General features: G+C 36.5%; 1 protein-coding gene across 11 annotated transcripts in view; it reads right to left on the bottom strand.

Moving 5' to 3' along the window:
• Positions 1 to 18,645, bottom strand: part of Veph1 (ventricular zone expressed PH domain containing 1) — a 297,471-nt gene that overhangs the window by 266,263 nt on the left and 12,563 nt on the right. For 8 of the 11 annotated variants that reach the window (XM_074073906.1, XM_074073905.1, XM_074073904.1 and 5 more), the window contains exon 2: positions 18,347 to 18,635. The exons of the other annotated variants lie outside the window; for them this stretch is intronic. In XM_074073906.1, the coding sequence (XP_073930007.1) occupies positions 18,347 to 18,487 (141 nt within the window). In that variant the 5' untranslated portion in view covers positions 18,488 to 18,635. The remainder of the gene's footprint in view (positions 1 to 18,346; positions 18,636 to 18,645) is intronic. 11 annotated transcript variants of the gene reach the window in all.

Here is an 18,645-nt window from a genome sequence, read left to right as displayed (position 1 = left end):
TTTATAAACAACTTAAAAAATTACCAAGAAATAAAAGACTGTCAATCTAGAAATCCATATCCAGGTAATTATCCAAAAGTAAGGGCAAAATAAGGACTTTTTCAAAAAGAACAAACCCTTTATCACTAACAGATCTTCATTGAAGGAACTTTTAAAATGTATACTTCAGAAAGTAAAAACTTGCAATAATAAAAAATGAGAAAGATAAAGGTGAATAAAAGATGGAGAAATATTAGGGAATAGTGACTGTATTTTTATTAAAGCAATAATTCTAAGGAATAGGATATTAAACAAGAGGAATAAAAATGTTGGTTAATAATAACACACAAGATAGATATTGCAGTGTTCCAAGTTCCTTATAGTAGTAGGAGAATAGAACTCTTGAATGACATAAGACATAATTGTAATCAGTCAAATGTAAGAAAGTATCAATGATAAGACCTACAATTATTTCCTGTATCATAAAGAGAAAAGAATGGCAATTAAACTGTGAATTTAAAAAATTACATTGCATCATGCCTTTGAGATAGTCATACACAAGATATAAATTATAAGACCCTGAGTTCAAAACCCCAGTACTGACAATAAAATAAAATATTTACCTTGACGCTATCTTTCCATGCCTTTCTGCGTACATAATAAGGATTTGCTCTAGTACCACATTATAGTCTAGTCGTTTTGAAAACATTTTAAGTGGATATTTAAATCAACCTTGGTAGAAATGACAGTGGATCTAATTCAGTTGGGATGGTGACAGGATGAAGAGCTAGACAAGTTCATGCAGATGTATGCAATGTCAAATGTGTTATGTCTAGTGTTTGTCCAGTAACAATTGGAAGATAGCCATCAACTATAAAACGTATCATCTTAGAGACACTGCTGCATGAAGAATATCTATGCTAGAATTGGTAAATATTGTGACTATGTTTGCTAAAACATTGAAGCCAACAACTAAAACAATAGAAATAGAATATGTAACTTTCAAAACTAGAGGTGGAAATTGAATGTTAAGAAGTCAAAACCAATAAAAACTGCAGAAAAGAAGATGGAGAGAAATGTAGAAAATCAAGAAATATAGCACAAATATTTACATCACTTAATATAAATGTAAATTGACCAAATTTACTCCTTAAAAGAAGGGTTACTGTACTTTCAATTTGGATTATTTAAAAATTTATTTGCAGGAGTTGGGAGAATTCAAGATGGCAGATAGCTGAGGGAAGCAGAAACCCAAAGCTTCACAATTTCAGAAAAAAACTTCAGAGTAGTGGTGGGTAGACTTAAGTAATTCTCATTTTTTAGCCATGTAAATTACCACCAACACATAGGGTGTGCATAAAATTCAACTGTTGACTCTTAAAACAGCTTTTAATGCACATAACCTCTAGTCTGCCTGAGGGAAAGCCACAGGCCATTTTCTCCACTTTTTTTTTCTTTCTTTGTCTTGGAAGAGGCAGAAGACTGCAGAACAAACTGAACTAGATTCTGAGATGTACTGGACCTGTATCACCTAGATATAGCCTACCTGCATCTGGCCAGCTGGACCCAACTCCACAGGAGTGAATCTGCAACCCCAACAGGTGAGTGCCACAGGTCACCCGTCCTCGAGGGAACCACAGAGTCAATGCAGCTAGTAGACAGATTGCAACCCCCCACCCCCACAACAAAACTAAATATCACAGACAGAGAACAAAATTCACCCTGCCTGGCCAGGGAGGGGTGAAATGCAAAGCTGACCACCCAGAGCAGGGGAGAGTGGAACACTGACCTTAACTTGTGGGACTGTGGGTGGGGCACAATGCTGAGTTGCCCTACCTGGGTTGGGGGAGGAGCTGACCTGCCAGAGCCAAAATGGTGATGGAGCTACACAACCACCACCTGGTGAAATAAGAAACATATTTGACCAGCTTGGAGAATCTGGTAGTGAGCTGAAAACTGAGTGACCATAGAGGAGTTCAATTGCAACTTGCCCTGTGGGCAGAAGAGACCAGTGATTGCTCATAAACTAGACTCCTGGCAGGACCACTTCAGAGATCCCACCCACACCAGATGGCCCATCACACCAAGGGAGCCCTGGGCTCAAACACCTGGAGCCAACTCTCTCCAAGCTGTCCACAGAAGGGTCAATATCATCACCACACAGTCCCACATACCAACCTTGAGAAGGGACAGAGATATGGAGAAAGCCCCTGTTAAAAGCGCCAGCATCTGGATTTGAAGTCAAAGGAGTAAGTCCAGAGTTTTCAGTGAACTTATTTTTTTTAATCTTATTTTTTATTTCCCCCCCTTTTATTTAGTATTTTTAATTTTATTACTATTATTTTCTTAGCTTTATTCTTACTCTATTCATTTTCTCTTCTTTTTTGTTCTATAATCCAGTGCTACCTATTTCACTCTTCCTCTTTGTCCAACTATCAATCTGCTTAGTCCTCTCTTACCCCACTTTCCTTTTTCTCTCACAACTATTTTTCCTGCTGTTTTCTTCTGTACCTTTCACTGCACTGCCTCTACCTCCTCCAAACTCATCACCCACTGAATAGTCTACTATACCAACTCTATACATTAAATCCTTCCTATCCCTGTGCAATCCCTGACAAAACACCCTCCCCCACAACAACCGAAGTACACCTTAACACACAGTAGAGCACTATTACCCTATAGCTCCCACACCTCACACCCCTTCCCCCACCCAATCCCCCTTCTACCCTTCCCTCTAGTGCCATCTTTTTAATTACCTAAGTAATTAAACAACCATTATCCACCCAAGTCCCACTGTTTATAGATAATATCAAGGAATTCTCTATATAATATGTAAAAAACTGGTCTGGTATTGAGTCTATGAACTTGTTATTGCTAAGTTATACCTCCAAGTCAGGGAACAGAAACAGCACATCAACCTAGCTAATGACTAAGCCAGTCATGGCATAGTCAAGGGAAAGATAACAGGTGAATAAAATCCCCAACTACCCAATCAATAACACAGGAGCAAGGCACAAAACAGAAACATGGGAAGAAGAAGAAAGCAGGGAATACAACTCCTCAAAAGACTAACCATAATTCAACAGGGGATTTAGTGGAAATAAAGGAAATGAATTCCCAGTTGCTGAGGTCAGTAGAATGATGATAAATATGTCCAATGAGCTCAATGAGGACCATAAACAGGAGCTCAAAGAGGAACTTACAGAGGAGCTTAAAGAGAACATACTTAACAACTCAAAGAATATCAAGACAACACAAATAAAAAACTTGAGAAGACATAAAAACAAATGAACTCAGAGGGGATGTCAAAAAACTCCAAAATTAAACAAAAGAGATTATAATAAAAAGAGATATATGAAATAAAGAAGACAGCACAAGTTATGAAAGTTTAACAAAGATATGGAAAATCTCAGAAAAAAAGAATCAAACAGATATCCTGTAAATAAAAATTTCCTTAAATCAAATAAAAAACACAGTTGAAAGTTATTCTAGCAGACTAGAACAAAATGGAAGACAGAATTTCAGGACTCCAAGCAAAAATAAATAATAAAGAAAAAAACAGAAAAATTCTTAGACAAAAGACTCAAGAGCTTAGAAAGAAATACACACAAACTCAGCAATTCATTCAGAAGACCAAACCTGTGAATAATGGACATCGAAGAAGGAGAAGAAGTGCAAGCCGAAGGTATATGTAATATGTTCAACAAAATAATAGCAGAAAATTTCCCAAATCTCAAGAAAGAGATGTCCATTCAGTATAGGAGGTCTCCAGATGGACATGAACAAAACAGAACCTCTCCATGTCATGCTATCTTTAAAACAATGAGCACAGAGAACAAGGAAAGAAGGCTATAAGAGAGAAAAATCAAATAACATAAAGATAAACCCATCAAAATAACAGATTTGTCAACAGAAACCTTAAAAGCAAAAAGGGCATAGAGTGAGGTATTTCAAACACTGGAGGAAAGCAATTTCAGTCCTAGAATACCCTACTTGGCAAAGCTATCATTTAAAATTGGTGGAGGAATAAATGTCTTCCATGATAAACAGAAATTAAAACAATATATGAACACCAATCCATCAGCACAGAAAATTCTGAAAGGAATCCTACACACAGAAGACAAAAGCAAACATAACCACAAAAGGACAGGAAATATTGAACCTCAAAAGAAGAGCAGACAACTAATCAGAAAGTAGCATAGAATTGGCTGCACACACACAAATCCTTACACAACAAATAAATGGCAGAAATCACCACATATCTCTTAATATTAACACTGAACATTAAAGGCATAAACTCCCCCATCAAAAGATATCATTTGGCAAACTGGATTAAAAAGGAAAACCCAACAATCTATTGTTTACAAGAAACCTACCTTATTGACAGAAACAAACACTGTCTTAGGGTGAAAGGCTAGAAGAAGATTTACCAAGCTAATGACCAATGAAAACTGGCAGGAGTAGCAATACTTGTATCAGATAAAGTAGACTTCAAGCCTCAATTAGTCAGAGGAGATAAAGTAAGTCACTTCATACTAATAAAAGGAGCAATACATCAAGAGCAAATAACAATTATTAACATATATGCACCCAATGTCAGTGCATCCAACTTCACTAAACATACACTAATGGACTTAAAAACACAAACCCCAACACAGTGGTAATGGGAGACTATAATACTCCTCTATCACCAGTAGATAGATCATTCAGACAAAGAAATCCTAGAATTGAATGACACCACAGAACTAATGAATGGACCTGACAGACGTCTACAGAATATTCCACCCTGCAACAACACCATATACATTCTTCTCAACAGCCCATGGAACTTTCTCCAAAATAGACCATATCTTCAGTCACAAAACAAGTTTCAACAAACAAGAAAATTGAAATTACCCCCTGCATACTGTCTGACCATAATGCAATAAAACTAGAACTCAACAACCAAAGAAGTACCAGAAAATATTCAAACAATTGGAAACTGAGCAACATGTTACTCAATGATCAGTGGGTCATAGAACAGATAAGGAAGGAAATCAAAAAGTTTTTTGAATTTAATGAAAATGAAAACAATTTATCAGAACCTGTGGGACATAGAAAAGGTAGTCTTAAGAGGAAAGTGTATAGCTATGAGTACATATATTAAAAACACAGAAAGTTCTCAAATAAATGACAGAACAAGCTAACCCAAAAACAAGCAGGAGAGAAATAATAAAAATAAGGGTGAAAATCAATGAAATAGAGACCAAAAGAACAAAAACCAAACAAACAAATAATAATTAAAAAAATACAAAGAATCAATGAAACAAAAAGCTGGTTCTTTGAAAAAATAAACAAGATTGACAAGCTTCTGGTAAATCTGACTAAAATAAGGAGAGAAAACACACAAATTAATAAAATCAGAAACAAAAAGGCTGAGATAATATAAACAACAAGGAGATCCAGGGAATCATCAAAGACTACTTGGGAAACCTATATTCAAATAAATTGAAAAATCTTGAAGAAATAGACAAATTTCTGGATACATATTACCATCCAAAATTGAACCAAGAGGATATTAATCACCTAAACAGATCTATAACATGTAATGAAGTTGAAGCAGCAATAAAAAGTCTCCCAAAAAAGAAAAGTTCAGGACCTGATGGATTCTCTGCTGAATTCTACCAGACCTTTAAAGAAGAACTAATACCAACACTCCTTAAACTTTTCCATGAAATAGAAAGGAAAGGAACACTGCCTAACTCATTCTATGAAGTCAGTATTACACTCATTCCAAATCTGGACAAGCACATAACAGCAAAGAAAGAGAGAAAGAGAGAGAGAGAGGGAATCTGAAGCCAATCTCTTTAATAAACATAGCTGAAAATTTTCTCAATAAAATAATGGCAAACCAAATTCAACAGCCTATTGAAAAGATCATACACCATGACCAAGTTGGTTTCATCCCAGGCATGTGGGGATACCTCAACATATGCAAATCATTAAATCTAATGCAGCATATTAACAGAAGCAAAGACAGAAAACACTTGATCATCTCAACAGATGCAGAAAAAGCCTTTGATAAAAGCTCTGATGAAACCAGGAATAGAAGGAATGTACCTCAATATAATAGAGGTTATATATGACAAAACTGTAGCCAACATCATACTAAATGGGGAAAAATTGAAACCATTTCCTTTAAAGTCAGGAATGAGACAAGGATGTCTACTCTCTCCACTCTTATTCAACATTGTCTTAGAATTCCTAGCCAGAGCAATACGACAGGAAGAAACAAAAGGAATACAAATACGTAAGGAAGAAATTAAACTATCTTTATTCACCGATGACATGATTTTATACCTAAAGGACCTGAAAAACTCCACTAAAAAACTAGACACCATAGAGAGCTTCAGCAAAGTAGCAGGATACAAAATCAATTTACAAAAATCAGTAACCTTTCTATACACCAACAATGAACAGATTGAGAAAGGATATTGGAAAACAGTTCCATTTACAGTAGCCCTGCCCCCAATCAAATACTTAGGAATAAACTTAACAAAGGATGTGAATGAATTCTACAAGGAAAACTACAAACCACTGAAGAAAGAATCAAAAAAGACTACAGAAGATGGAAAAATCTCCTATGCTCATGGATTGGTAGAATCAGTATTGTGATAACAGCTACACTACCAAAAGCAATCTACATGGTCAATGCACTACCCATCAAAATCCCAATGACATTCATCACAGAGATTGAAAGAGTAACCCAAAAATTTCATTTTGAAGCACAAAAGATCACAAACAGCTAAGGCAATACTGAGCAAAAAGTGCAACAGTGGAGATATCACAATAGCTGGCTTCAAACTATATTACAGAGCCATAGCAATAAAAACAGCATGGTACTGGCACAAAAACAGATATGAAGACCAGTGGAACAGAATAGAGGACCCACCTAATTTTTGACAAAGGTGCCAAAATATGCCATGGAGAAAAGACAGCCTCTTCAACAAATACTGCTGGGAAAACTGTACATCTGCATGCAAAAACTGAAACTAGATCCATATCTTTCATCTTGTATAAGTATCAACTCAACCTGGATTAAGGACCTTAACTATAAGACTTGAAACTGTGAAGTTAGTGCAGGAAAGAGCAGGGAATACACTGGAAGCAATAGGCATAAGCAAGGACTTCCTCAGTAGAACTCAAATGGCTTAGCAACTAAGAGAAAGGATTGACAAATGGGACTATAAGAAATTAAAAGGCTTCTTCACAACAAAAGAAATGGTCTCTAAATTGAAGAGGCTACCCACAGAATAGGAGAAAATGCTTGCTAGCTATATATCAGACAAGAGACTGATAACCAGAATATACAGGGAACTCTAAAAACTAAACTCCCGAAGTCAATAACCCAATGAAGAAATGGACAACTGAACTAAACAGAGCCTCTTCAAAGGAAGAAATGCAAAATGGCTAAAAAAGACATGAAAAAATGCTCCTTGACCATAAAGGAAATGCAAATCAAAACTCTGTTAAGACATCACCTCACTCCTATTAGAATGGTTATCATCAAGAACACAAATAATAACAAATGTTGGTGAAAATGCAGGGAAAAAGGAACCCTCATAAAATGTTGTGGGAATGTAAATTAGTATAACCATGATGGAAAACAGCATGGAGGCTTCTCAAAAAACTAAAAATAGAATTGCCATATGATCCAGCAATTCCACTCCTAGGGATATACCTGAAGGAATCTGAGTCAGGTTACAACAAAGGCATCTACACACCCATGTTTATTGCAGTGCTATTCACAATAGCCAAGTTATGGAAACAGCCAAGATGCCCCACTACTGACAAATGGATTAAGAAAATGTGGTTTTATGTAGAATGGGATTTTACTCAGCCACAAAGAAGAATGAAATTTTGTCATTTGCAGGTAAATGGATGGAACTGTAGAACATGATCTTAAGTGAAGCTAACCAGGATCAGAAGGCCAAAAGCTACTTGTTTTCTCTCATATGTGAAATATAGACCTAGCACAAATACAGCAATATTATGAAAAACTGCCCACACTAAGGGAAGGTCACATATAAGAGGGGGAGGGTAAAAGAAGGAAGTTAAGGTGAATATGGCTGATGTGCTCTCTGTTACAAGACTGAATATAGAATTCTTAAACTGGCTGAAACCACCATAAGAAAAGGATTAAGGTAGAATGAAGAAAAATAGAGGAGATGAACCAATTGAGGTTATAATACATATATACATACATGGAAATCACAAGGAAGCTCCCTGTGTAGTAGCTATCTTTATCTCAAACAAGCAAAAATATCGCTTTTTTCTTCTACAAAATCAGAGAACAGAAGGGTGGAACAGGTCCCTGGGGGGCGGGATGGCACCAATGGGAAGGGGGAGGTGGCAGGGAAAGGGGATTGGAGGGTGAATACAGTACAAAGAATGTCTACACATGTATGCAAATGCAAACGTGATATCTGCTGAATCCATTCCAGGAATGGAGGTGGAGGTATAAAGGAGAGCAGTGGAGGAGGTGAATTTAAATATGATATATTGTAAGAGCTTTTATAAATGCCACAATGTATCCCCACCCAGCACAACATTTAAAATTTACTTACATTGTATACAAAAATTACATTTAAGTCATAATGACACAGAAAGGGAAAAGTAAAGAGATAGAAAAAGAGAAAATAGGCCACTACTATTTCAAAGAATATGGACAAAACTTATTAGAAATAAAGATGCTCAGCATATAATAATACAAAGAAAATTTCTCCAAAAAAGAAATAACAATCCAGAATTTGTGCAAACAGAAGAAAAAAAAATGTATGAGGTAAGTTGACAAACTGACAAGGAGAAATGGACTAACCAAAATAACAGTGGAAAAATATAAAATATCTATTAGTAACTGACAGTGCACACAAACACAAATTTATTGAGAATATAGAAGGTTTGAACAATATTATTCACAAGAGTTTTTAAGGAGCATGTTTGATATTTGATTCCCAACAATTAGAGAATACAGATTTTTCTTAGGCACATATGGAACATTAAAGAATCAGTATAGTATAGACAGGAACAGAGCTTCTGAAATCGAAGTCTTTGGGCTTGATTCTTGGCTGTACTATTTACTAGCCATACAACCGTGGACAAGTCCATTACGAACCTCTCTGTGTCTCAGTGTCCTCATCTATGAAGTGGGAATAATGTTGCACTGTCTCAAAAGCTCACTGAAAGCAGTAAGTAGATTACCATGTGCAGAGTACTTAGAACAGTACTTGGAACTGGCACATGGCACATGCTGTGTAATTAGCTGCTATTCACGCAGATTAGCCGTGAACTATGTTACAAGGCAAGTCTCAACTCCAAACAACTGATATTGTAATTCACATTCTGTGATTATGTACAGTTAAATTTTAAATTAGCAACAAAAAGATTACAAAAATTTAAAAAATAACTACTGATGAGTCAAAGCAGAACTCACAATGAAAAATAATAAAACATTTAGAATTCATAAAAAAATGCATCTTGGAACTTGTAGAATAAAACTAAATGTTTATTTTAGCAAGCAATTTAAGATCTTAAATTATTATATTAAAATAAGAAAGTTTAAAACATCAACAACCTAATCATACAATTGAGGAGATAAGAAAAAGAATAAAAGAATAAAGCTAAGGAAAGTACAAAAAGGGAAATAATAAAGTTTGTTAAAAAATAATGAGATAAATGGATAGATGATTGGGGCAAGGGCTATTGCTCAGTAGAAGAGTAGTTGCCTAGCATGCGTGTGGCACTGGCTCCATCCCAGCAGTACTCCTGCAAAAATTAATAATAGTAGTAATAAAATATTCTTACAGGTGGTCAATAAAGCAAAACTTTTATTTTTAGAGAAGACAACTCTGAAACTATTGATAAAAGAAAATACCAGTAAAAAAGAGTATTTAAATTCAATGAATCAGAAAACAAAAATAACAATTTGAAAATTTTTCTGCTAAGAAATTTGCCTAGAAAATATTTTTCTAAAAATGACTAAAGCAAAATTTTAAATTTTCTTTAAGAAATGACTAGTGTAAAGATTTATTAATAATAATGATGATGACAATAATAAACTCATGGTGCCCAGAGCTTTCTATGAAATCTTTAAGGATTATGTTATCATGATTTCATAATACTCTTGTTGGCAATAAAAACGTGGAACTGTTTTTCATTTTATAAGACTAGTGTTTACAACTTGATAGAAAGGCCAGGTGAAGACAATAGAAGAAAGGATGGTGGTAGACCTTTATCATATATAAACATGGTTCCAAAATTTCTTTAAAAATAGCAAGCCAAGCTATTCATGCACTAAAATGAATGACACATTTCAATTTATTCCAGGAATGCAATAAAGGCTTTCTCTTTGAAAACTCTATTACCACAGTTCACCACATTACTAGATTAAACTGAATAATATGATTATTTCAAGACAGCAGGAAAAGAAAACACTTGGTAAAATGAAATAATATCCTTTTAGAAAAACAGGAATCAAAAGAACCTCCTTAATCTGATAAAGGGTATTGATCAAAAGCCTGAAGCAAATACACTTACACTGAAAAGTCAGAAAACTCTTGAAATAAAGAATTAGAAAAGAATAATTTATTTTATTCAACCTCATTCTGGAGAACTGGTCATCAAATAAATGGCATAGGATTGGAAAGGAAGAAACCTTTATGATGATTGTATACATAAGTAATTCTAAGGAGTGAGTTTTTCCAATTTAAAAAATATTCTCCCTTGACTGTTTCTCCATCTCATTCTTTCTAAATATCAACACATTTCTGTGCTTTTCACAGAAATGCTCAGGTTCACTGCTCATTTCCTTTCGTTATTCTCCTCATATTGTCTTGAACTAACTTCAGTCTGGCTTTCAACCCAACCCATCCATTGATATCACTCTTGTCAAGTCCTAATGACCTTCTTGTGCCTAAATCTAATGGAGTCCTCATCTCATTTGATCTGCCAGCAACATTTGACTTCATATGTCCTTGAAACAGTTGGCTTTCAGGACATCCCATACTTCTCTGATTCTTTTTCATTAGATCTTTCTTCTCAGCCTGTTTCACTGGTTCTTCATCACTTCATCACTTCCTTGACATCTGAGCATGGGGCTCAGTCTTCGGACGTCCTTACTTTCTGTCTATACTCATTGCCTTGGTGATCTTACTCAGTCTCAAGGATGATTAGTCCCAAAACCATAATTTCCAGCCCAAACTTTTGAACTCCAGACTCATACATCCAATTACCTCCATCTTCACTCAGGAGACCAACAGTTCAGACTCTCCATGTCTAGAGCAGAAATGTGATCCCTTTCTACACTTCTTCTCCCTCACCAACCCCTCTCTAAATCTGTTTCTTCCTCAGTCTTCTGCATTTTAATTAATGACAGCTTCATCATGCCAAGTTTTCAAGTTCTTCAAGTGCTCTCTCTCTCTCTCCTTCCCTCTCAAATCTTATTGTATTGTAGATTGTGGCAACCTTAGCATATGACATTTTTGTTCCCTTGTTAAATTGAGAACTTACATTTCTTCACTTAAGGGAAGCATATTATGGCTTTTCTTTGGTACATCCAAATTGTCAGCAACACTGCTTTGTACTTTGGGGACATTGCTAAGTAAAACATAAGGACCACAATATGCAGCAATTTATCTGATACTAAAGCAGCTATCAAAAGACTAACAGGTGGATAGTGTATACAGTATGGATACTCTGGATGAATGGATGGTTCACATTATAGGCAGGACAAAATGGGACGGCACAATATTTCATCATACTACTCAGAACAGAGAACAATTTAAAAGTTATGAATTGGGTCAGGTGTTGGTGGCTCACACTTGTAATCCTAGCTACTCAGGAGGCAGAGATCAGGAGGAATGTGGTTCAAAGACAGCCTGGGCAAATAGTTTGCCAGACCCTATCTCGAATAAATTCATCATAAAAGAGGGCTGGTGTAGTGGCTCAAGGTGTAGGGCCTGTGTTCAAACCTCAGTACCACACACAAAAAAAATTATGAATCATTATTTCTGGAATTTTTCATTGAATATGTTTTGGCCACGAATGAGCACAGAAAGCTTATACTTCCAAAAATGAAAGCACAGGTTAATGGGGAATGCTGTGTATCTCACCTCCACCATTGCGCCATGAGGCTCAGAGTTTCTGGTGCTTCCTATCTGGATTATTGCTACTTACCTCTTCCTTAATGCCAACCTTGCTTTCCACACACTATTCCCAAAATAGAAAAAGGTAAATCACATCAGGTACATTCCCTTTAGAATTCTCCCATGGTCTGCCCAAGGTCCTGCATGAGCCAGCCTCCACTTCCCTTCTAACCTTACCTCCTATGATCCTCTTCCTATGCTTCCTCTTTCTCGCTGTTCCTCAAAACTCCAGGCTACCACCTCAGGAACTTTGTACTTGCTAGACATCTTGCCTAAAATAAATTCCCCCAGGTAGCCACTATTATTACCTCATCATCTGTTTCATTTTGCTTAAGTATCACCTTCTCAGTATGGAACACCTTGTCTTCCCTTTTTGAAATTTCAAACCTCCCATCTCCTGTCCCTGTCCTCTGCTTTGTCATTTCACATAGCACTTAATTATCATCTCAAAAATGCTATGTATTTTCTCTGTCCAAGCCAATTAAATGGATGATGTCAGAGGGTTGTTTTTTTTTTTTGGTTTTTTTTTTTTTTTTGTCTATTTTGCTTATTTTTGTATGCCAGAATCTTGTATAGTGTCTGGCACTTCATAGGTACCTAATAAATATTAGTTGAAAATGGGAAAATGAATACAGAAAAAATATTAGGATTAGTAGGAGAACTGAATGAGTTTGCTGGATGTTAAGATCACTAAACAATAATTTATGTTATTATCACCTGAAAAAAGACATTGAAAAATACAAAAAAAGAGACTATCATTTATTGTTTAAGCTGAAAGGTATAAAATTTTCGTAAATTTAACAAAAGATGTACTATACTCTTAAGAAAATAAATCACAAAATTTCATTCAAAGACATTTAAGAAGATCTAAATAAATGGATGGAAATAGAATGTCTATAGATAAGAAGACAGTATCATAATGATGTTAATTTTCTTCAAACTAATCTATAGATATAATTTAATCAGCATACTGGAGAAATTATTCAGGAAACTTAAAACACTTAATATAAAATTATTAAAGAACAAAACTACTTAAGTCAATTTTTAAAGAACGGGATGCCTATCCAATCAGATATAAAGACTGATTACAATATAAGGGACAAGTTGCATATTGGAATAAGAGATATATTACATGCATAAGTGACAAAGGATTAACACACTCCAAATTAATGTAAAAAATTTCTAAAACTGAAATAGAAAAAAAGAAAGTAAATAAGGATAAACAGGCACTTCACTACAGAGGAAACTCAAATATCAAATAAACATAGGAAAAAATGGTCAACCTCACTAATAATGCAGGGAGCACACATTTAAATAACATGTACATGCTGCTTTACTTAGACTGAAAATAAGTTTTCAATCCAAGAAAGGCAAGCACTGGTGAAAATAAGCAGTTAGAACTTTCATACACTGCTGATGGGAGTGTAAATCGGTGCAATCACATTGAAAAAGCAATTTGGTGTACATCATTACAGTTGGAAGTACACAGAGCTCCAAAAACAGTTGCTTCCCTTTACATTATGTATCCTAGAAATACATTTTTGCCAAAATTACTAATTAAAAAATGTTTACTGTAGCACTAAGTAATAAATGACAGTCAAAAAAGGATAAATTGTGGTATAGTCATATAATAGAATACTCTGCTCATCAAACAAATGGAACTGCATGCCCCCAGCCAGATAAATACCGTACCTTCAACACCATTTAGAAAGTTTAAAACCATGAAATACAATGCTATTAATAATTTTTAAATCATGTGTATGTAGCAAAGCAATAAAAGCATGCATGAATGAATACCATATCAGGACACTGGTTACTTTAGAGACCTTAGGGACAAGAATTGTATTAGAAAGAGACATTCAAGGAATATAAATTGTGCCTAACTTCTTAAATTGGGTGATTCTGTATGCCCAATTTATTTCATTGTTTTAAAAAAATTCAAGAGAACTGGCAAGTGGGAGAGTTGATTGGACATGGGGTGGGCACACATGGAAAAATGGGAAAAGTAGATGAATGGATAAGGATGCAATTTCATTTGAAGCTGTCTGGAAGGAACGCCATGTCAGTAAAAAACAAAATTATGAGCAAAGGTAGTCCAGAAAGGATTTGAAAAGTAAAGAGAAAACTTGAGCTGGGGATATCTCTCAGTGGTAGAGTGCTTGCCTAGCATGACTAAGGACCTGAATTTGACTCCTAACACAAGAAAAAGAAGAGAAGGAAAAGGAGGAGGAGGAGGAGGAGAAATAAGAAGGAAGAAAGAAGAAGAGAAGGAAGAAAGGAAGGAAGGAAGGGGGAAGAGGGAAGGAGAAAAACTTAAAGATGTTTGGGAACTTAAGAGTTTTGAGTGAGGAGTCACACTTTTGAAGCAAAGCATAAGGGAAAATTATTTAATAGCAGTGTATTTGAGTAACTGGTAGGAAGAGAAGGATGAATTTGACAGTGGACTCTAGTAAGAAGGTCCAATTATTTTGCGAGTAACTTTTGGAGAAGGATTGGAAGCTTGCTTGCTAAATTTTCAGAATTATAAGTAAGTTATAAGTCTTGGAGTTATAAGCAAATAATATTCAAGAGAATCACAATTTTTAAAGGGTGGGAATATCCTCGAATGACAAGAATATGTTTTCAGTGGTTTAAAATGTGACATAATCCACTAAAAATTTCAAAGTTAACTAATTACAAAATTTAATTTAATCTGAAAGTCATAGCACAGTATAAATGTGGGCAATGCGTGATATCATTATTAAAGAGAAATTTTAGAAACAGAGTACAGCATCAGCAATTCAGCAAGTGTTCTAAGTTCTGATCAATGATCAATACAATAAGAAGATTTCAGGTGAGAGTAAGCAGAATGTTGACAGTGTAGCTGCACTGAGGCATTTTCCAAGAACTTGAAAACAAAGTTGCACTTTGAGGATTAAATGAATAGAGTCCACTTGTCTGAGTGGATTAGTTAGGTAGACGCCTAAATTCAGACACATGGTTGACTGTACAGGTGAGCCGGATACATTTCAGAGAAGGAAGCTGGAACGTGACAGTAGCAGAGGAAGAAATACAATCAGTAATAATATTTACTCTTTAGAGAAAGGCTGAGCAAATAGACTTGGGAACAACAGCATGAAACACACAAGAACTCTGATACATGAGTTCTAATTTTCACTGTAAATTAGCAAATCAGCATTATAATTTACACTTCTAAGTCTTGCATTTAAATAGCATGTTTTATATAGCAGTTCTCATATATCGACAAAATTGAGTTTTCCAGACCTGAGAGTTGTGGATGACAGGTGGCATAACCTTTCCCTGACATAGGTGTTTCATTGTTACAGGAAAACTCAAGGACACTAACAATGTGTAGTGGGAAAGAGAGAGGCCAGAGATGAGAAGTGATGCTTATATTTAAAGTTTTTTTTGTAGAGACAGAGGCTGGACACTAATTGTTGCAGGCAGAGACTAGAACAAAGAAGAATGAGCAGAAAGTTCAAAAAGCAAGATTTCATCTGGCTAAAAAGAAGAACAGGCTAATCATTTGAACTTCCAACAGTGGAAGAGCTATGTCTTCATCAAAATTCTTTTGTCATTAGCACCAGGAAAATTCTGGATAACTACAGCAGATAATAACCATAACAGTAGGAAGTGGCTCACAGATTTGAAGGAAAAGCTAAAATACCTCACCTTACAAGAGGCAGTGAGTGAGGCAATTTCAGTGATAGCAAGGAAACAAAGGTCCCTCTTTGGGTCACTATCATCATGATTAATAACCCTCTGCTGATTTCTTCCTAGAATTACTGGGAAATAAACTGATTGACAAGCCTGAATCTGGCATCTCACTCTTCTCTCCCCTTCCCTTGGCAGGCAAGGTAAGAACTATCAATGGTAGGGAGCCTACAAAGGCCCCATCAAAGTTTTCTGCAATGGAAAGAGGCCATTTGACCAAAGGAAAATCAAGGGCTGGATGAAACATTAGAAACTCAGTACAGCCTCATCATTGCGAGTACAGAAGGAGAGGCCACCTATTTGTCAGGAATCCTAAGGAAGAGACTTTGGTGCTGGAAGGAGGTTGGAAAAGGCATCTTCTTGTTCTGTGCTTCTAATGAAGAACTGGTTACTGAGATCCAGGATCACTGGAAAAGTCAAGTAAGGAAGACCTGGGCCTAGATACCAGGGAAGGACACAATGCAGCTAACAGAGAAGTAGGCCACAGAGTGGGCAATGGTGGCTCAGGGGTTAATCAGAAAAGGAAGAGAAGGAGCTACTGGTATCAGTCAGATATTGGGACAATTTCCAGATAATGTCCTCTATCTCCCTAAAATTGTTTAATTATTCAAAAAAATTAAGAGTTTGTCCACAGGATCCAAACAGAGGAACTCTCTGTGGGCCCACATCAATTCAACATCTTCCATCAAAGCCAGAGCAAGATGAAGGTCACTTCTGCAAACTGGGAGCATCAGGGTGGCTGGCCTGACTTGAGGTACACCCCCCAGGATGCACAGCACAGGTCAAAAAAATAAAAAATGAAAAAAAGAAGTTGCCATCTTTCTTCTGCTTTCTGCCATGGTTACAGGTAAATGGAAGAAGTGAGATGTAAAAGACGTTAAGGAAACATGAATTTCTCCCTCTCCAGACCTAATGGTGAGGTGGGATGCTGATTAGAGGGTTTAAGGTATCAACAATATTCCTAATGACAGGCGACCTGCAGGCCTTAACACTTAACAGTTACCCTGTGGGAACATTTAACAGAACTTGGCTCGTCCTAAAATTCTGAATTTGGCATCTGCGAGACAAAGCAATTGAGGGACACAGAAGAAATCAGTGGCCACTAGTGACCTCTGGTGGACCTAAGCTTTAGGGACCTGAGATATTTTTAGTTTAGTTTTTTTTTTTTTTTTCCCCTTTTAGAAAGATGAAAATCAGTGTCATATTGAGCCAATTTATTTGCAGAGGAATGAAAGAGGGACTGCTAGAAACAGCACAGAAAAGCTACCCCCTAAGTGGAAATGTAACAGGAACAATTTGTGTTCTGAGTCAAACTAAGTTGATTAATGTTCTGGGAAAAATGTGAACACATAATTGCTGTCAAAGACATTACCTGAGAAGAAGAGTATTTAGGATATGACTTCATTGGTCAGTGAAGAAATTTGGCATGTTAATGACTGCCAGCAAGAGAACATGCCGATCGGCTTGAAGAGGAAGCTGCACTGGCTGCCAGCCTGCCTTTTAAACATCATTTTAATGTAACATGGAAGAGAGCTGTTCTCTCTGAAATATGAACACATTTATCAATTCAGTACTTCATGGCTTGAGTCCTGCTGCTTTCCCCTTCCCAGTAGATGTCTGTGCCAAGTGTTGGCAAATACTACTGAGTTACAAGGATGTGACAGGATGCTTGGTGGCCTAGGCCTTTGAAGTGTGACCAGTCTCATGGAAGGTCCAAGCACAAACAAAAGGTCAATACCAAACCACACTGGGCACCCTACCTCCATCCCCTTTGGGAAGAGCTTTTGATATATATAATGTTGATCTGGAAGAGAAACAAAGGAATGGGAAGGTGGATGGAGGTTTAAATCTGTCTGTCACACCTAGGATTAATAATGGGTGAGTTGAATTAAATGAGAAGTAGAGGGTAGAAAATGGAGCAAATGAAAGATAAAAAATAGAGACAGTGCACAAGAAAACAGAATCAGTGTTATCAAGCCCTGGGCAATTGTCACCTCTGGCAGGGTAGCAGAGCGATCGATGGTTGTCTTTGTCTCATATTGCCTGCACGGCAGGAGGTGTCACCCTGCCTTCTTTCATTATTCAGCCTCCACCTCACACCTGCCTTGTATCCTGATGTTGTTGTGCATTTTAGCAGGTCTGCTTTTTCTCAAATTTCTTACTCTCCTCTTCATGTCATTTTGAGGAGGTAAAAATAGTTCTAAGCAACCCAAGAAGAATTTGATCTGAATCCCACTCTGGTCTGCAATTTCTAGAGTTTTCGTCTCCAAAAGTGGGCAAAAGGGGTGTCCTAATGTCCTTTAAGCTAATGACTTCCCTGATGTTATTTCTTAAACACCAACTAAACCACAGAGCAGGGAGACCAATATCGCTGTCCTTTCTCTTTCCCCAGCAAAGATCTTTCTCCCAGGAGTTCTACATTCTTTTGACTCTAGGTTAGGTCATCTCAGTCTATAAATCAGTTTACTTACTGAAGATGAGCTAATTATTTTAATCTGCTCCAAAGCTTCTGTTAGGCTGTCTTCAATTTCAGAGTCATCTAAGGAGAAGAGGTCCCCAGCTCTTGAAAGATCTTTTTGTCCCAAAACCAGCCTGAACAGTTGATGCATCATGAGGAATTTGATCAGTTGACTTTCTGTAGACGCAGGGCCAGATGCTTAGTTGTCAGGGGTTAGTAAGAGAAAAGCATGTAGCAGGAGGCGCACTTCATATTCCATGAAAGGTCATTTGTCTCCAGACTTTGAGGTCTTCATTGACACTCTGCAAAGGA

This window comes from Castor canadensis, chromosome 5 (genome assembly GCF_047511655.1).
Source record: "Castor canadensis chromosome 5, mCasCan1.hap1v2, whole genome shotgun sequence".
NCBI lineage: Eukaryota > Metazoa > Chordata > Mammalia > Rodentia > Castoridae > Castor > Castor canadensis.
This window is presented reverse-complemented; position numbering and strand designations above follow the sequence as displayed.